Source organism: Canis lupus, chromosome 20 (assembly GCF_011100685.1).
Source record: "Canis lupus familiaris isolate Mischka breed German Shepherd chromosome 20, alternate assembly UU_Cfam_GSD_1.0, whole genome shotgun sequence".
Taxonomy (NCBI): domain Eukaryota; kingdom Metazoa; phylum Chordata; class Mammalia; order Carnivora; family Canidae; genus Canis; species Canis lupus.
Genome location: NC_049241.1, coordinates 50,624,868 through 50,645,284, shown reverse-complemented (window position 1 = coordinate 50,645,284; position 20,417 = coordinate 50,624,868). Strand labels below are relative to the sequence as shown.

The following is a 20,417-nucleotide window of genomic DNA, read 5'->3' as shown; positions in this document are numbered from 1 at the left end:
GCTAGAGGCAGGTGAGGTTTGTGACCAGAAATCTGTCACCAGTTGCCTAGTTCTCTGTGACTATGTACCCTTCCACAGAAATACTGTGTGTGTATAGGCAGACAGAAACAAGTAGGCACACGGTACCCAAGTATCGCATGACGTGCACACTGCTTCTCCCATAGCGACATAGCGTAGATTATCCCGTTTGTACAAAATGAGCTTTTCCATTTTTTGGATGCATAGGATTCTGTCCGGTGACCGTACCGTAGTTTATTTAGCCAGTACTCTGGCTGAAGGGATGTCAGGTGGTTTCTAATTTTTTTCCCCCTAATCTTCTGTTAAAACAATCCTGGAATAAACACATTTGCTTATCTTTCTTGTCTCATGTGCATGCATCAGCATAAATCTCTAAAAGTGCCATTGCTTGATTATAGGGGACATATACAGGGAAATTTCCTAGATTCTGTAAAAACTGTCCTCTGTAGAGGTCGTACAGATGGATATTGGCATGGAAGTGCTTGTTTCTCCCTGCTAACTTTTAGCTCATCAGCTCTCAAAAAGCAACCTGTCAAAGCTTTGTGGAGGGCGCTCCTCAGAAATCACTAGTTGCTGGCTGCTTTGCCAAGGGCTTCTGGGTGCCAGGTGCTGGGGAAGGTAACTGGGCACACGGTGCACCAGTATCACTCTAGCCCATATGCCTGAGGCACCTCAGGTTCGCCCCCTGAGCACCTTGCCCTCCCCCGTTTCTTCATTGCGTTGATAACTTGTTCAGGGCTGGCCTCCATGCATGAGGGGCTGTGCCTTGTTCACTCCAATCCCCAGGTGTATCAGTAAATCTTTGTCTAATGGCAGTCTCCAAAGTGCCTCGCCCAGCTGGGATGTGCTCTGGAGCTCCAGCTCCATTTGGACAGCTTTAACATGGCCTTTCCAGATGTCTTCCTGTCCCCCATATTTCCCTACCGTCTCTACTCCATGTACCCAACAGCAGCTCATTGGGCCAGACACTGCCACCCCTTGACTGTTTCTCGCCCTCCCTCATCCCCCATGTCCTTATCTCAGGTCCCCTCCCACATCCCAGAAACCAGTGGCCTTCTCCACACTGTGGACCCTGCCACCTGGTCTACACTTCCTAGCTGGCCTCCTTGCTCTCCCCATCTCTTGTGCAGTCTGTTTCCCCCATGGCAGTTTGAAATCTCTTTTTATAATTAACTTCCATTGCATCTGTTCCCTGGGTTCAAATCTGCCTATGGTGTCCCATTGCCCAGCGAGTATGCACCTTTTTGTTTAGCCCCTGCCCAAGGCTCTGTCCTTGCCTACACCACTTGCCCTGTTCCTCTTTTTCTATTGAGCAAGTTAGTCTCATTTCTGCCCCCTGGGTTTTGCACAGGCTGTGCATGACTCCTTGGCTAATTTAGGACCAGTTGTTGAGGTCACCTGGTCATAGAATCCCTGCCCACCCCCCTTACTTCCAGCCCCCCTCTCAGAGTACTCGGTACTCTTTACAATTAATGTAGATATATATATATATATATATATATATATATATATATATATATATATATATAGATATATATATATTTTTTTTTTTTTTTTTAAGACTTTATTTATTCATGAGAGACACAGAGAGAGAGAGAGAGGCAGAGACACAGGCAGAGAGACAAGCAGGCTCCATGCAGGGAGCCCAACGTGGGACTTGATCTGTGGCCTCCAGGATCACACCCTGGGCTGAAGGTGGCACCAAACCGTTGAGCTACCCGGGCTGCCTTAATGTGGATATTTAATTTTTTTTAACTCCTTTCTGGCCTTTCGTGTTGATAGGTCTGTGAGCTTAATAAGAATAACAAATAGCCCTGTTAGTCTTGTTTAGTGCTAAGGCTCAACATCTGGATCAGTCCCTGGCACATAGTAGGTATTTAATAAATACACATGAAACATCAAGAAGGGGGATTATCTCGTTTGAACTTTAGGCCAAGCCTTTAGGGCTGCTCTGTGGGGTCTCCTCAGGCTGAGTAGAGTCCCAGGGCTGGAGTGAAGAGGCTGGTCCACCTGACTCCCTAGCCAGCTCTGGCTGCTGACGGGTCCTAAGGCAGCTGTACCCTATCAGGTTTGGGTTTGCTGTGCCTGCCCTCCACTTTTTGTATTCTGTGTTGTGGCTGGCTTCCTTTTCTGAGGCATTTCCCCTTCTCATGACCAGGATCTGCTTTCCTTGAGGGATGAATTCTCCTGAGGCTCCACCTTTATTTTTTTTTTACTTTATTTATTTATTTATTCATTCATTCATTCATTCATTCATTCATTCATTTATAAAATATTTATTTACTTATTATTTATGATAGACATAGAGAGAGAGAGAGGCAGAGACACAGGAGGAGGGAGAAGCAGGCTCCATGCCAGGAGCCTGACGTGGGACTCGATCCCGGGACTCCAGGATCGCGCCCTGGGCCAAAGGCAGGCACTAAACCACTGAGCCACCCAGGGATCCCCGAGGCTCCACCTTTAAAGGGAACAGGTGGGCTCCCGTGAATAGTCGAGCTCTCATCACCTTTCCTTTCTTCTGTCTTTGCAACCCAGGCTGCAGGCTCGAATCGCCCACCGAATTCAGGAACTTGAAAACCTTCCCGGGTCCCTGGCCGGGGATTTGCGAACCAAAGCGACCATTGAGCTCAAGGCCCTCAGGCTGCTGAACTTCCAGAGGCAGGTGGGCATAGGCTGGAGGAGAAGACCTTTTCTGCCAACATGGATGCTTGGGTTCCAAGAGCTGCTTTCCAGGCAGTTAAATGTGCCTTGACCATTAAAGGCAGCAGTGCCCTCACATCCTTGTTGGCTGGCTGTCCCCTTCTCCCGTCCATATCCTACATGGTGGTGGGATATCAGCTGTTCCCAGGATGAGTAACTCAGGGTCTTCCCTAAGGTACTAGTTGCCAGTTTGAAACAGGAGACTTTAGTGGGTCTTTTTTTGAGGGTTCTGTACCTTTGAATGACCCACTAGAAATATTTTGTGTGTAGTTGACTGGAGGCAAAGTTGGAGACCTGAAGGTAGGAGAGAACCATCTGCTGGGTTTCCAGAAACAGTCATCTGACCCATGCTTGCGCTGTCCATGAGCACTCATCAGACAGCATTTAGAACAGATCCTTCTGGAAGGAGCAGCATTCTGTGTAGCTTGAGCTATGTGATTATGTGTGACTGACAAAGCTGTGCACATCTTTTCTTCCTTCGTGAAGCTACGACAGGAAGTGGTGGTGTGCATGAGGAGGGACACGGCCCTCGAGACGGCCCTCAATGCCAAGGCCTACAAGCGCAGCAAGCGGCAGTCCTTGCGTGAGGCCCGCATCACCGAGAAGCTGGAGAAGCAGCAGAAGATTGAGCAGGAGCGCAAGCGCCGGCAGAAGCACCAGGTGCGTCCCCGCTCAACCATGAGCCCCAGCCCGTGTGCCTGGGTTGCCAGAGCTTGCACGCTGCTGTGTCTTGTTTGGTTTGCATCTAAGTATGCTATCTTCTATTCATCATAACAGTTATTCTAGGCACTGAGAGAATATGTTAGTGGACGTAACCAAATGGCAGTGGGAGGACAGGCCATAATCACATATGCCATGTTGGGAGGTAACAAGGTGTAAGGAGATGTAAAGCAGGGATGGGGAGTGATGGAGGGGCTGTTTACACAGCATGGTTGGGGGAGTTCTCTGAGAAGGCAGCATCTGAGCAGAGACCTGAGGGAGGGAGCCACAAAGACCCAAGGGCAATGAGCTTTGCAGATTGAGGGGAAGCTGCAAAGGCCCTGGTGGCTGGAATGTGCTGTGTGTTCCATGACCAGCAGGGATCCTATTGTGGCTAGAGTGGAGGGAGCCAGTGAGTGAATGGGATGAGGGAAGGACAGAGAGGTGACAGGCAGAGCATCTGGACTGAGGGGACAGTTGCAGCCTTTGCTTTGAGTAAGGTGGGAGCCATTAGTGTGATCTGACTTACCAATTCTAAGGTCAGTCAGGAAGACCAAATATCTACTGGAGTAGGATCCAGGATGATTTGGTTTGTTTGCTCATTTCTATTTCCCAAAGCTCTCCTCTAGTCAGTATCTAGTACTGGTAGAGTTTAAAAATTAAAGTCAATACTCAGCGTTGACCACTGTTGTTTACATTTTGGTATGCATCACTCATGTTGGTTTTCTGTACGCAGAGTATTCAAAAGTTAAATAGCTTTCTTTAAACAAATCTATACACCCACTGGCTTGTTTTTAAGTGTTATGGAAGAATGACATTCAGCATCTACGTTGGATTCCTTCTCTGTGTTCACATCTAGTAACTTCTGTAACCGTTTCCCCGTTTGGTCACGTGTTGCATATTCTTAACCTTGCAGTGTTAGAAATAATACTAGAATAGGCATTCTTGAACTTGATTTTTTTTGGCCAATATCTGCCCCTTTCCTTAAAGGGAATTCCTGGCAGTAGAATAACTTGTTTGGAGGGGAAGAGCGTTTTAAAGTGGTTACTGCCAGATTGTTTCAGTGAAGCGGATAGCCCTGTCTATTCACCATAGTCCCCAGCCTTGGGTTTTCCTGATACAGAGAACGCCGAACCTCAGAGGCAGACAGTGTCCTTGTCATACTGTTTTGATTACGTCATCTTGTTTTTTTTTTTTTTTAAGATTTTAATTTATTTATTCATGAGAGAGAGACAGGCAGAGGGAGAAGTAGGCTCCATGCAGGGAGCCTGATGCGGGACTCGATCCTGGGTCTCCAGGATCACACCCTGGGCCAAAGGTGGCGCTAAACCACTGAGTCACCCGGGGATCCCCCGTCATCTTGGTTTTAAACAAGCTGCCTTTTTAAAGCTTTGCTTCCTTTGCACCAATGCTACAGCAATCCCTGGGGAGTAGCCAGTTCTCTCTTTTGTATATATCCCTGCAGGAATACCTCAACAGCATTCTGCAGCATGCCAAGGATTTCAAAGAATATCACAGATCGGTCACAGGCAAAATCCAGAAACTCACGAAGGCGGTGGCCACGTACCACGCCAACACGGAGAGGGAACAGAAGAAGGAAAATGAAAGAATTGAGAAAGAGAGAATGCGGAGACTCATGGTAAATTTCTGCCTCCGTGACATCATGTGCCTTTGTGTCTGGTCAAGGGTGCTTTGGGTATGGCAGGCACCAGGGATTGATTGCCCAGTGTTATGCTGAGGTTTAAGAGTTAGAGGTGGGACAGAGAGAAAGAAAGGACTTGGGTTTGGGAATCCAGAAGACCTGGCCTGAGACCTTTGCCTGTTCGTTCCATCAGTGATCGCAAAAACCTTAGGCTGGTTAGCTGGCTGCTCTTGTGTTCTCTCCAGAAAATGGAGGGGGCGTATACTCCAGGTCGGGATAGTGACGGATGATGTGATCCCTGTCCTTCCTCGTGACGGATGATGTGATCCCTGTCCTTCCTCCCCACTCTCTGTGTCTGGCTGTTTGGGGGGATTCTCTAGCTGGGCAGATACTGACAGGCACTGGTGCATGTATGTGGCCACGGCAGCACGGAGAAGCATGCGGTCTCTCCCCTCACAGCCACTCCTGCTGGCCCTAGGGAGACAGATGCCCAGGCTGAACAAACAAGGTGATTTTAGGTGGTGGGAAGTACACCAGAGAGAATGAAGCAGGATGAGGGAATGGGGGTTGATGGGGGTTTTATGGGAAGGGTGAGCATGTCTCCCTGAGGTGTCTCCCAGGGATAGAGGGCGACTGTATGAAGCAAGGGTAAGAGCTTCAGGTAACAGAACACCAAGTGTGAGGCATAGCAGGTGCTCCTGGAATGGTGCGGGGAGGACATGAGCAAGGGCAGAGTCCTAGGGCAGTCAAGGGGGCCTTGTAGGCCATGAGGAAGGCTTAGATTTAATTCTGTATACCGGGGGGAAGGGGAGAGCCACAGGAGGGTGTAAGCTGGGGTGACATGATCTGATTGATTATTAGAAAGTCAGGAGGGGCCTGCTTATGGGTCTGTGAGAGTAATCTGGCCCGGACCGGAGAGCAGTGCTTGGATTTGTTGGATTTGGGGTGTGTTTTTGGACAGAGGGTCCAGGACTTGGCTGTTGGCCTTTTCAAAAGACTTCTGGCAAAGGCATGTATGCCCAGCAGGCCCCCTTGGGGTCTTCCCTGGAAATGGGGTTGAGGAAATACTTAAGAAGTTGACAGCTATGTGAAGTGTGTACATACAGCACGGCTCTGGTGTAAGCTAACCACTCCCTTAGTGAGGGTCTGGTTGTTGGTTAACAACAGCCCCCGGTGGGCTTCTTGACTCTGGGGTCCCTGCCTGGGGCGCTAATGGACGAGCACCTGTCTCTTGCAAGCAAGCACCATAACCTCACCCTTCTGCAGGCTGAAGATGAGGAGGGGTACCGCAAGCTCATCGACCAGAAGAAGGACAAGCGCTTGGCCTACCTCTTACAGCAGACAGATGAGTATGTGGCTAACCTCACGGAGCTGGTGCGGCAGCACAAGGCTGCCCAGGTCGCCAAGGAGAAAAAGAAGAAAAAGAAAAAGAAGGTGTGCTGGGACCTGGCCGTGTGCCTGGCCCTGGGTGGGGCTGGAGCAGCTGTCTTGGCATGTGTGCCTAACCTCCCCATTCAGGAAGTGACCATGTCTCTCTTTGCTTCCAGAAGGCAGAAAATGCAGAAGGACAGACGCCTGCAATCGGACCTGATGGCGAGGTAAGGAATCAGGAGTTTCTTTTCATGAAGGGCCAGCCCAACCTTGGGAGCTTAGATCTATTGCATCCTTTAACTTTTTTTTTTTTTTTTTTTTTCCTTTTCAAATCACCAGCACTGTCTATGACAATGGGAAGAATCCACTTATGTCCCTTGCCACATCCCACCCCTTCTCAGTCCACTCCCAAGAGGGTAGATTGTCAGTTCCTGGGCATGTTTCCTTCCAGACTTCTCTCTTTTGTACATGCTGTTATTTTTTAGTTTCACTCTAACATAATTGCAGGACAAAGAATTCCTGCCTCTTCCTCACCTGGGTTCCCCATTTTCTCACACATTTTTTTCCTAAACTATCTTAGAATCAGATGCAGACATGAAGACCCTTTCCTTCCATGCACTTCAGTGTGTTTCCTAAAAATAAGGTCCTATTTGGTAACTGTGCAGTGATCACCAAGCAGAAACAAACACGGCTGTAGTAATACCGTGATCTCGTCCCCAACATTTGCTAAGGTGTGGCCATGCATCGCATTCAGTGGTGGTCCTTCTAGTCCTTTGATCCTGAACGGCTCCTCACTTCCTTTTAGCTTTTTCTGACCTTGGCATTTCTGAAGAGCACAAGCCAAGTATTTCCTACAGGGCCTTTAATTTGGGTTTGAGTTGCTGTTTCTTTATGATTAGATTCAGGTCATGTGTTCCTGGCAGGTAGAGCCCAGAGTGACGCCGTGTCCTCCATGGGTCACCTCAGGAGTGCATGGCATAGATGTCTTCAGTCACTGGTGATATTGACCATTATTCCTTGCTGTCTGCCAAGACATTTGTGATGAAAAGTTCCTACTTTTCCTTTTATAATTATTAAATACCTTGTGGAGAGATGCTCAAGGCTCTTTAAACATATTTTACGTTCTCAGATTTCCATCCACTAGTTTCTTCATCTATTAATTGGTTTCTCCCAATATCAGTTTTTGGCGTGTTGGGTACAAAATGGTGATTCCCCACTCCAGCCTGCCCTTCCCTAACAATGTGATTTCTTTAATCATGAAATTCAGAGAGGCAGAGACACAGGGAGAAACAGGCTCCCTGCAGGAAGCCCAATGTGGGACTTGATCCCCAGACCGGGATCACGCCCTGAGCCAAAAGCAGACACTCAACTGCTGAGCCACCCAGACGTCCCTTCCTCAGCATTTGTTAGATGGGTTTCTGTAGGAAGGAAAAGCTCTTTCTTTTTTCCTCTTTGGCCCATGGAGCATGGTTTGCCAACCCTGGGTACCAACTTACAGGATTCTCATTTAGTTTAATCCTTTACGGTCATTATTTTGATATTCAGATTATTCCAATTTGGGCCAGTAAGAGGCCCTTCCAATTGGCTCATGCATCCTCTGAGGGCTCCCTTACTCCCTTGCACACCAAATGGCCCAAGCTCATCCTCTGCTTTCCCAACCATTATTTAGAGACCAATTTCTTTCTCTGTCTCTTTCTGTCTCTATTTAGTAAGTTAGTAAGCAAGCTCAACATTCAGCATCGGGCTTGAACTCACAACCGTGAGATCAAGAATCATGTACTCTATTCACTGAGCCAGCCAGGTGGCCACAAGATCTCTCTTTGATTGTGACTATTGATATAGAGTGTCATTGTTTCTAGGCCCTCTTGGCAAATAGATCTAGGAAATGGCATACATATTTGCATTACCATTATATATATTCAGAACCTTAAGTTCACATGGATATCTCTGCATCTAATCCACTACCGTAGGGTTATTTCTATCTTTGCCTCTTTCTTTATTATAACAGCCTGAAACCTGGCTCCCCTTAGCTATGGTATATAGCTATGGTATATTTCCTTATTTGCTCAATTCCAGGAAATTCTAGGAAATACATTCAGAATTGTTAACTCGTACTCCTCTGCCAAAGAAGGCCTCCTAGCTAGAGTTTAGTGTGTGTTTGGAGTTACTCAGCCTGAAATTATGTGCTCCAAGTATTACATTTAAAAGTTGCTTGGATTAGTTCTCCCCTGTGCCCACATTACTGTGGTTTCCCCTGTCCTTGTTTTTATTTACTCATCATGTATGTATTTCATATGTGAAACCTTATCAGCCTGGTTTGAAAAGTCAGAACTATACAAAGTAGCATGCCCAGAGAGTGGTTGCTGTCTCCACACATAGTTTTTTTCCTCCCACATCCCTACCCGCCTCCTGAGAGCCACCGTCTTACTCAGTACACTCATTTGGAGGAAAGATGTATAAAAGAGAGGGGTGTAAATAAGTGGTGTTTCCTTTCCCACCTCCCTCACCCCCTCCTCACTCCCACCACCCAGAAGAAAACTGTGAATAACCGTTGGGGTGTTTGCTCTGGGGCCTTTTCTATGTATGTGCCACCAGATGGTTTTCTTTTTCTAGCCTTGCATTGTATCTCTGACATCTTCCCACGTTGGCTCACATACACTTACCTTATTCTTTCCAGTGTCACCAAAATGTAGTATTTCTTGGAGAAAATATTTAAACAGTATGATGAAAAGCAAAAGCCCCCATGGCATCTGCCCTTCTCGCAGGCCTGCATGTTGATCCCTGGTTGATGTCTTATCTGTACTTCCAGGAATGTTTATGCCTACATCCTTTTTGTATTGTTTTAAGACCATTTGGGGCAATCTAGACATAGCTAGACTCTTTACATTCAGCAGAATATCTTTCCAAATCGGTCTATTAATTCTATTTTAATTTTATAGTGTCCGATATATTGGAATCCCTTTCTGCATTCAGACTGATAGTCATTTAGGTTGCTTCACATTTGTAGCTGCGATGAAGATCCTGTGCTGCTTGGCTCTGATGCACCACCACATGCCTCTCCCTTGTTCCTTTTTTCCTGTTGCACACGTTGTTGTATGAGCCTCCTAGTACATTACCTTTCCACATTCTCTCCCAGCCTGCCGGAACAAACCAGCATGGCTGGAGTGGCTTCAATAACATATTTTTGTTCTCAGAGTTCTAGAGGCTATAAATCCAAGACTACAGTGCAGCAAGGTCAGTTCCTTGTGAGGGGTCTCTTCCTGGCTTATAGATGACTGCTGTCTCGCTGTATCCCCAAAGAGCAAGCTTTGCTGTCTTTTACGAGGGTACTATACCATCCTGAGGGCCCCACCCTTGTGACCTCAGCTAACCTTCATTACCCTCCAAAGGCTTCATCTCCACAGATAGCCACATTGGAAAGTTGGAGCTTCAGCATTTGAATTTGGGGGAGACAGAAGTCAGCCCATAGCAGATGCACACTTTTTCCTGTAGGCCAGATTCCTAAGCTGAATGACCAGTGATTAACTTAAATACGTATTTATTTCATGAAATTTTATTTTATTAATTTATCTTTTAAGTGGGTTCTATGTTGAGTGTGGGGCTTGAACTCACAACCCTGATATTGAGATTCTCAGGCTCTACTGACTGAGCCAGCCAGGTTCCTCATGAGATTTTACTTTATATTTTTATAAGTGTGGGCTGGCATTTTGTTATAGTAGAAAGCCTCAGCATCACTTTGTGGTGGCTGTGAACTGTGCTTGATCTCAGCCAGTGATTCTCAGCCTTGGCACCTCTGAATCATCTAAGAGCTTTTTAAAAAGCTCTGTCCTTTTGAATCGGAATTTGAGTGTAGGGAGAGTACAACTATCAGCATGTTAGCCACTCCCAGGGAGCACTTGAGGGTAAAAGTCCACTAGTTGGGGCCCATGGAGGCAGTTTGCAGAGCCTGTTTGCGTGGCACATGGTTGCTGTTAACTTCCTTGGTGGGCAGCTTTGACAGATTATCTGATTGCATGGAGACTAATCTCTACAGTGTAGGCAATATTGACAGTGAATGTGGCACTTTAAGGGGGGCCAGGGGATGGTAGAAGTTCTTGGAAGATGCAAACAAGGGTATAAACCAAGAACTTCATCCTCATTCTGGAGGTTTTCTTTTTTTTTTTTTTTTTGGAGGTTTTCTTTTTTTTCTTTCTTTCTTTCTTTTTTTTTTTTTTTTTTTTCCATTCTGGAGGTTTTCTCCAGGAAATCTGAGTGAGCTAATGGAAGAGGGAATGTTCTTCCAATGTTAGCATCTCAAAATGAGAAATTGAGAAATTCCATATTTGCTAAGAGAAAGTTAGTTGTTTTGTTTTTCAAATATTCTAGTTAGCTGTTTAACAGAAAAGAATGAGGACCTTTAAAGAAGTTTACAAATATAATATCAATGGGAAAAACCAAGAGCCAGAAGAATGCATCATATAGTCATTTGTGTATAAACAAGTTTGTGTATAAACATTTGTTTATACAAGGAGAGCCCAGTCCTTGTTTCTTATGCATGGAGTTGATCTGCTAGGCTGCGTGAGAATCAGATATTGGTAGGCACGTATGCAGAGAAACCATCAGATAGGGTGGAGGGAGCATCCCTACTCTGTATTCTTGTGAAGTTTGAACTATGCAAGCATAATATCTATATGAAAATGAAATACCTTGAAAAAAAATCTGTGATCAATAGATTGTATATGATTACTGGATTATTAATTTATCGGTAACTTTTGTTGTTATTGTTAATGTCATTAACCCATTTTCACAACCACTGGGCATGTTTTGTGCCATGTTCTGGGTGTGGAGTTGGGAGGGAACTTCCCAAGTTGGCTGTAGTTAGCAGAACCCTGAGGTAGGAAGCCACAGAACCTCAAGTTACACATGTGACTCTTTTTCAGCCTCTGGATGAGACCAGCCAAATGAGTGACCTGCCGGTGAAAGTGATCCATGTGGAGAGTGGGAAGATCCTCACGGGCACAGACGCCCCCAAAGCAGGGCAGCTAGAGGCCTGGCTTGAGATGAACCCGGGGTGAGTTGGGTTTCATTTCCAGACATAGCCAGAGTCCTGAGTTGGCTTGTTCTGGGGGCTCTGGCAGCAAGAAGTGATTTTTGCCTTCATTTAGAAGCAGTCCAATGCACTAAGGAAAGTAAATCCTTTGGGTTCTGGTGAAGTGTGTATTAAAACATTAATATTTTTTCTAGATATGAAGTAGCTCCAAGATCTGATAGTGAAGAAAGTGGCTCAGAAGAAGAGGAGGAGGTAAGAGTCCCATTTCCTGACCATTGTGGCTCTCAGTGTGGTAACTTCCACACCTTGAGAACCTGTCACCCTTTTGCACTGTGATCCTCTCCTGCTCTGGGTAGATGTCATATGGGGCAGGAAGCAGGCATGGGGCAGCCAAGGTCCCCAGTCCTGGTTGAAATTGGGTGCTTCAGAGCTGCACTGTCCAGTATAGAAGCCTCTAGCCACATGTGACTCCTCGATCTTAAATTAATCTATTTAAATAGAATTTAAAGCTGTCCATCCTCAGCTATACTAGCTCTTTCAAGTACTCAGTTTGAAGCCCTCCCCTCTAGAAAGGTCAATGTGAAGTTGTGATCATTAGATCATGTACATGTTTGCCCATTATATTCTGTTCTTTGGAACATTGTAAATAGTTGCGTTTGTTATGTGAACTCTCTAAATCATTTAACTATGCCATATTAAGGGGCTATTTCTCCGTTGACAGAGCTGTACTGAAGAACCTGTTTCCTCTCTCTGTTCTAGTTCTAGATTGCGTCCTTGGGAAGGATAGGAGCAGTTTCTATCTGCAGGCTGTATCTCCATCCTTAGCATTCAGTTGGGTGTTCTCTGTCACTTCCCCTTCAGTTGGGGCAAGAGTGTCTTAAAAGGCTTTCTTCAGTGCCTCGAAAGCCTTGCCACCTCCATAAGGTTTTCAAAAGGGAATTTTCATGGACATTTCTTTATTTGCTATTAAAGTAGAGCATTTTGTTCAAGTATTAACTAACCATTTTGATTTCTTCTATGAACACTTTGAGTCATTGGCCCATTTCTGATTAGTTATAAGTGGTTTTTAACTGATTTTTTAAGTTGTCTTCATGTATTTTCCCCTACCTAACATCAGCATGGTGTTCGCCTATAATCCTTCTTTTGCTTTGTCCTGCTTTTACTTTCGTCCTCATTACCTTCAGGTCATCTGAAATTTTATTTGGTGTAGGGTATGGGATGGGGCTCTACGCTGTTGCCCCTCTGAGGAATACTAAGTGAACTGGCATACACAGTTGAGTCCTTCCCATCCCATTGGGCTGTGACTTTTTTTTTTTTTTTTTAAGTGATGTGTTCAGTTTTTATATCCATTGTAGTCTTTTTAGGGTCCCGGGTTCAGTTGCATTTTACATCGATGGTAGTGACTCTCCAATAAAATTTTGTTGTAATTTTTGAATAGCTTTATAGAAGTGTAATTTAAATACCATAAAATGCACCCACAGGAAGTATATAATTCAGTGGTTTTTAGTGAATTTATAGACTTGTGCAATCATTACCACATACCCCATTTTAGAATGTTCTATAATCCCAAAAGTCTCCCTCCTACTGATTTACAGTTTGTTCTGGCTCCCTCCTCCCAGCTCCAGGAAACCAGTGATCTGCTTTCTGTCTATAGATTTGTCTTCTCTAGATATTTCCTATAAGTGGAGTCCTACAACATATCATATTTTGTGTCTGGCTTATTTCAGTTAATGTGTTTTTGAGGCTCATTCATGTTGTTTGTGCATCCGGAGGTCATTCCTATTCCTGAGTCCTGTTCTGTTGTACAGTGTGCCACTTTGTTGAGCATTTGTCTTGTTTCTGTTTTCTTTTTTTTTTTTTTTTTTTTTTTTTTTTTGCTTTTATGAATGATGTTGCTGCAAACATTACCATACATGTCTTTGTGTGGACATGTTTCCATTTCTCTTGGGTAGATTAGTAGGAGTGGAATTGCTGGGTCACATGGTAAGTTTATGTTTGCCTTTTTAAGAAACTGCTAAACTGTTTTTGTAAAGCGGTTGTACCATTTCACAGGTTCCAGTTTCTCCATATCCTTGTCCACACTTGGTGTTACCTGTCCTTTTGAGTATATCTTTTTTTTTTTTTTTAAGATTTTATTTATTTATTCATGAGAGACACAGAGTGAGAGAGAGAGAGAGAGGCAGAGACATAGGCAGAGGGAGAAGCAGGCTCCATATAGAGAGCCTGATGCAGAACTCGATCCCAGGACTCCAGGATCATGCCCTGGGCCGAAGGCAGGCTCTAAACCACTGAGCCACCCAGGAATCCCCTGGCCTTTTGATTATATCCATTCTAGTGGGTGGTGAGAAGTATCTCATTGTGGCTTTAATTTGCATTTTCCTTGTAACTAATAATGCTGAGCATTTCATATGTTTATGCATCATTCATATATCTTCTTTGGTGAATGTCTACTCATTTTTTTGCCCCTTGCGAATTAGGTTGTCATTTCATCATTGAGTTGTAAGAATTTTTTTTTTAATTTTTTTTTTTTTTTTAAGAATTCTTTATATATTCTTGGTACATGTCCCTGATCAAGTATATAATTTGCAGTATCTTCTCCTAGTTAGTTTGCCTCTTGTTTTTTGCCTTAGTGGTGTCTTTTGAAATGCAAAATTTTAAAATTTTAACGAAATCCAGTTTATCAAATTTTTTGTTGTTCATGCATTGTGCTTTTGGAGTTTTATCTAAGAACTCTTTGAAGTCACTTAGATTTTTCTTCTGTGTTTTCTAGAAGTTTTGTAACTGAAGCATTAAAGGTCATAGTTGAGTTGATGGCTATGGTCTGAGATATAGGTCTAAGATTTTTTTTGTGTGTGTGATATTCACTTTATCCAGCACCATTTGATGAAAAGACCACCCTTCCCTACTTTTTTTTTTTTTTTTTAAGAGTCTATTTATTCAAGAGAAACACACACAGAGGGGGCAGTGACACAGACAGAGGGAGAAGCAGGCTCCCTGTGGGGAGCCCAATGTGAGACTCTATCCCGGGACTTCAGGACCACGCCCCAAGCCAAAGGCAGACACTCAACTGCTGAGCCACTCAGGCATCCCAACTATTCCCTGCTTAAGATAGTCTTGGCACTTTTATAAGAAATTGGTTGACCATAAATGTTAGGGTTTGTTTCTGCCTCTCACTTCTTTTTTTTTTTTTTTTTTTTAAGATTTTATTTATTTATTCATGATAGTCACAGAGGGAGAGAGAGAGAGAGAGGGAGAGAGAGAGAGAGGCAGAGCGAGAAGCAGGCTCCATGCACCGGGAGCCTGACGTGGGATTCGATTCCGGGTCTCCAGGATCGCGCCCTGGGCCAAAGGCAGGCGCCAAACCGCTGCGCCACCCAGGGATCCCTGCCTCTCACTTCTATTCTATTAATCTTCATGTCTGTCTTTTTGCCACAACCACTTTATCTTCATTGTTGTAATTTATAATAAGTTTTGAAATTAGATAGTGTTACTCCTCTGGTTTTGTGGCTTTCATTGTCTATTCTAGATCCTTTATGTTCCTATGTAAATTTTAGTGTCAGCTCATTGGTTACTCCAAAAATATTTGCTGGAATTTTTACTGGATTGTGTTCAATCTGTATATTGATTTGGGGAGAATCACAGCTTAACAGTATTTAGTCTTCTGATTCATACTCATGGAATGTTTCCATTTATTCGTATCATTGATTATCTCTTAGCCGTGTTTGTGGTTTTCAGTGTTCAGTTTTTATACTTTATTTGCTAAATTTAGTTTTGAAGATTTTTCTTTGCATGCTATTATGAATAGAATTGATTTCTTAGTTGTATTTTTGGGTACTTTATTGCGATTACATGAAAATACAGCTTCTTATATTGGTTTTGAAAAATAATGGTCATATATATATATATAAACTTGCTGAACTCATACTATTTATTCTGATAGTTTTGGGTTTCTTTTTGTAGATTTTTTAGGATTTTCATATATAGGATCTCATCATGTTTAATAAATAATGACAGATTTACATCTTCCTTTCCCATTTGTGTGCCTTTAATTTCTTTTTCCTTGCTGTATTCCATTGGCTGGATCCTTCAGTACAGCATTGAATAGAAGTGTTGAGAGCAGACATCCTTGCCTTGTTCCCTTTTCTGGTAATGCATTTAGTCTATCACTACTGTTAGCTGAGGGTTTTTGTAGATGCTCTTTATCCAGTTGAGTACATTTTCTTCTATTTTGTCTCACATTTTTTGTCTATTAACTTGGTTGTCTGGTTTATTTTTTTTTTTTTATTTTTTTTAAAAACTCCATGAGAGGTTTTTTTTTTTTTTTAAGGATTTATTTATAATAGAGAGAGAGAGACAGACAGGAGGAGGAGGGAGAAGCAGGCTCCATGCCGGGAGCCCGATGCAGGACTCGATCCCAGGACTCCAGGATTGCGCCCTGGACCAAAGGCAGGCGCCAAACTGCTGAGCCACCCAGGGATCCCCATCTGGTTTATCTTTTATCTATTAATATGACTTACGTAAATTAATATTTGGATGTTAAGCCAAACCTTGGATTCCTAGGATAAGCCCTACTTTATCTTGTTCTAGAATCTTTTCTGTATATTGCAGTGTTGCTGCTATTTTGTTGAGGACTTTTGGGTCTCTATGCATGAGATACTAGTCTGTAGTTTCCTTGTGACATCTTTGTCTGTTTTGATGTGGTTAACATTGGCCCTACAGAATGGATTGGAAAATGTTCCCTTCTCCTGTACTTCCTGGAAGAGTTTGTGAAGGGTTGGTATTAATCATATTTGGGGGTGCCTGTGTGGTTTAGTCAGTTAAGCATCTGCCTTTGGCTCAAGTCAAGATCTCAAGGTCCTGGGGTTGAGCCCCACATCGGGCTCTCTGCTCAGTGGGAGTCTACTTTTCCCTCTCTCTCTCTCTCTCTGTACATACTCTCTCTCTTAAGTAAATAGATATAGTCTTTTTAAAAATCTTAATATATTTGTTAGAACTCATCAGTGAAGCCATCTGCCCTGGCCTTTTCATTGTGAGATTTTTATTTACTGATTCAATTAACTGTTAAAGATTTTTTTTCAAATTTTTTCAAATTTTTTCTTGATTTTAGTAATTTGTATCTTTCTAGGAGTTTGTTTCATCTTAATTATTTGTTGGCATAAAGTTACTTATATTTTTTCCTTATATTTCTGTGGATTTGGTAGTGATATCTGTTTAATTGCTCATTTTGGTGATTGAGTAATTTGTCTTTCATTTTTTGATGGTCAGTCTAAGCTTAGGTTATTCATTCAAGACCTTTTTTCCTAGTATACTTGTTTAGAGCTATAATTTCCCTCTAAGCACTGCTTAAACTGCAAGCCTATAATTTTATTTTTATTTTTTGAGAGAAACAGAGACCAGGATGGGAGGGCGCCGAACTATAGGGACCCGCAGACTCCACACTAAGCATGGAGCCTGACGTGGGGCTCCATCTCATAACCCTGAGATCATGACCTGAGCTGAAACTAAGAGTTGGCTACTTACCCAACTAAGCTGCCCAATTCCCCATGCCTGTAAATTTTGATGTGGTGTTTCTATTTTCATTCAGTTCAAAATATTTTGTAATTTCCCTTGTGGTGGTGGTGTTTTTCTGACGCAGGCACCTCTCATTTTAGTTTTTTTTAATTTATCGAGACTTGGGATGCCTGGGTGGCTCAGTGGTTGAGCGCCTGCCTTCGGCCCAGGGCATGATACTGGAGTCCTGGGATGGAGTCCCACATCAGGCTCCCTGCGTGGAGCCTGCTTCTCCCTCTGCCTGTGTCTCTGCCTCTCTTTCTCTGTGTATCTCTCATGAAGAAATAAATAAAATCTTTTAAAAAATAATAATAAAATAAATTTATCAAGACTCATTTTATGGCTCAGGATTGTGGGGAATGTTTCATGTTCACATGTTCTACATTCTTTGGGTGTAGTGTTCTGTGTATGATAGTTGAGTTGTGTTGGTGGATAGTGTTGTTCAGGTCATGTATACCCTTTCTAATTTTGTTTAGTTCTATTGTTGAGTAGGAAGTAGTAAAATCTACAGCTGTTTTTGTTGAATTATCTATTTCTCCTTTCAATTCTGTCAGATTTTGCTTCATGTATTTTCATGTTCTGTTGATACAAATACTTAGTTGTTATTATATCTTCCTGATGTATTTGATATTTTATCATCATTAAATATCTGTCTCTGTGTCTAGTAATACTTGTTTTATAGTCTGTTTTGTCTGGTGGTTAGTATAGTCCCTCCAGCTTTTATATGGTTACTGTTTCTTATGGTATATATTTTTCCATTCTGTTATTTCAAACCTATCTGTTCATTTGAATCTGAAAGAGCAGATAGCTAGATCTTGCTTTTTAAATCTAGTATGACAGTGCCTGCCTTTTGATTGTGTTTCAGGCTGTTCATGTTTAATGTAATTATTGATATGACTGTGTTTACATTTGGCTATTTTATCTCCTGTTCTTTTTTTGTTCCTCTGTTCCTTCTTTACTGCCTTTTTCTCTTTTTTAAGATTTTTATTTTTTTAATCTTGAGAGACACAGAGACGCAGGCAGAGGGGGAGAGTCAGGCTCGAGCCTGATGTGGAACTTGATCCCAGGGCCGGAGATCACGCCCCAAGCCAAAGACAGATGCTCAACCGCTAAGCCCCCCAGGCATCCCACTGCCTTCTTTTGTGTTAAATAGTTTTTACTGTATCATTTTATTCTGTAAGTTTTCATTATTACTATACCTTTTTAGTTGTTTGCCTCATAGTTTCTCTGGGGATTACAAAATGCATTTTATCACAGTATACTTCAGATTAATGCTAGCTCCATTCTGGGAGAAAATAGAAATTCTGCTTCAATCTAGTTCTGTTTGCAGGGGCAGCCCAGGCGGCTCAACATTTAGCACCGCCTTCAGCCCAGGGCCTGATCCTGGAGACCAGGGATCGAGTCCCAAGTCAGGCTCCCTGCATAGAGCCTGCTTCTCCCTCTACCTGTCTTCTCCCTCTACCTGTCTCTCTCGCGCACGTGCGCACTCTCTCTCCCTCTTCTCTCTCTGTGTCTCTCATGAATAAATAAAGTCTTTTAAAAAAAATCTAGTTCTATTTGCTACCCTTTGTGTTATATGTATACATGATATATCACATATATGTATGATGTATATTTGTATATGTATGTGTACATATAATGTAATAAATATGTATTTCACCTATATTTGCTGTAAACCCAAAAAGCAGTCTTCTGCTTCATACCTCATGTCATCTTATGATTTGTTCTAAATATGTCAGTAGAGGGTAGCTAAGGACAATGGATTTATAGTCTTTTATGTTGACTTATGTATTTATCATTTCTAATGCTCTTGGGGAAAAAAAATAATGCTCTTGGGGTTTGAGTTACTGTCGGCTAGCAACAAATTATCTCAGCCTTGGTAAATCTGGGTTTGTGTTTCTGTAGCTTCGACTTTGGAAGAATAGTTTAATTGAATACAAATTTCTCTGGTGACAGACTTTTTCCTTGTGAATGTGTTATTCCACTGCTTTTTCATCTCCATTTCAAGGGAGAAGTTAGCCATTAATCGTATTGATGCTCCTCTGTACTTGATGATTCAGTTTTCCCTTTCTTGCTTTCAGGATTTTACTGTCGTTGGCTCTTTCTTTTCGGCAAATCGTGAACTCTCTCCTTTGTATTTATTCAACCCTTAGTGTTTGTTCAGCTTCTCAGCTGGGTAGTTTCTTGGTTTTCATCAAATTTGGGAAATTTGTCATTGCTGCCTTTTATGGAGATTCTGTATTTGTTGATTTATTGTGCTTAAAGATGGTTTCCCTTGGTTCTTTGAATGTATTTATGATAATCGTTGCTTCAAACATTATATACTAAGTTCACCATCTGGGAACAGAAACAGGCTCAGTTGCTTTTCCCCTGAAGCCACACCACACTTTCCCTTTTGGCTCACCTTGTAGTGTTGAGTGGAAGCCTGTTCTTAGCTCCATTGGATTCAGACTCCCACTCCTGGGTGGTGGTTTTGCTAGTGGTGTTTATTTAGTAACTTACTTGGCTGAATCTGTGGAATTCTTGCCACAATGGTGTCTCCTACCTTTGGTGTCTCTGCTCAGTTTATTTTCTTGGTTTCATACTCCTTTTTATTTTTAAGCCTGGCTTTCTAGGAAGAGGCCACGTTTCTTTGTAACTTAGTAGTCATCCAATGATTGGGCAGTGATTGTGCTCAGACATCCTGAGCCAATAAAGCTTCTGTCTCTGATGGATCAAGGTATATAAAGGAACACGTTCCAAGTTCAGGCCATCTACAGGTCACCCCTGGCTTTTCCTTTCTGTAAGGCCCTTTTTCACTTTTCTCTGCATATAGTCACAGGCTTAGCCAGTAATTTGCTTTCCCAACCAAAGCAAAACTGAGAACCTCACTGACATATCAACAGTGCCACTGGCTAGTATGGGCCTTGCCCGCTGCCACAAAATGACTGAGTCCCCGTCAGCTTCAGCCGCCAGTGCTCTTGACTTGGCCTTCCTGGCAGAACCTTGAAGATACAGCTGGGGGTAAAGAGAGATTAAGGCGGTCCCAAGTAAAACTGCTACCATCTCCCACTCTTCTTACCCAAGCTCCAGCAGTTTTTCAAGCATTAATGCTTCTCAGACTCCTAGAGCTCTGAAATGGTTGCCTTTGCCCGTTTTGTCTGGCTTCAAAAAGATGTTTTCTCAAGAGACTGTTTGTGGATTTCTTCACTCAGACTTAGCCAGAAGTCCTACCCCTATTTTAATTCCAGATGTGGTAATATCAGCTAGGATCATAAATCTGTACCAATTATGATTTTTTTGGTCCAAAATGTTTGTGCTATTATCACCTATTCATTATTCTAAATCATTTATAAAATCATTTTGCATGCTCCAAGGAATATCCCATGGGATTTTGATTGTAATTATTTAGAGAATTCCAGATACCTT

The 20,417-nt window shown here is 42.9% G+C and overlaps 1 protein-coding gene across 8 annotated transcripts in view; it reads left to right on the top strand.

Annotated features, from left to right (window-relative positions):
* The window catches only part of SMARCA4 (SWI/SNF related, matrix associated, actin dependent regulator of chromatin, subfamily a, member 4), a 93,502-nt gene that overhangs the window by 24,439 nt on the left and 48,646 nt on the right, over positions 1-20,417 (top strand). For 7 of the 8 annotated variants that reach the window (XM_038567266.1, XM_038567261.1, XM_038567259.1 and 4 more), the window contains 7 exons: positions 2,554-2,680; positions 3,205-3,378; positions 4,883-5,056; positions 6,326-6,493; positions 6,607-6,657; positions 11,350-11,480; positions 11,654-11,711. In XM_038567266.1, coding sequence (XP_038423194.1) covers positions 2,554-2,680; positions 3,205-3,378; positions 4,883-5,056; positions 6,326-6,493; positions 6,607-6,657; positions 11,350-11,480; positions 11,654-11,711 — 883 coding nt within the window. The remainder of the gene's footprint in view (positions 1-2,553; positions 2,681-3,204; positions 3,379-4,882; positions 5,057-6,325; positions 6,494-6,606; positions 6,658-11,349; positions 11,481-11,653; positions 11,712-20,417) is intronic. The other variant, XM_038567260.1, reaches the window with a different exon arrangement.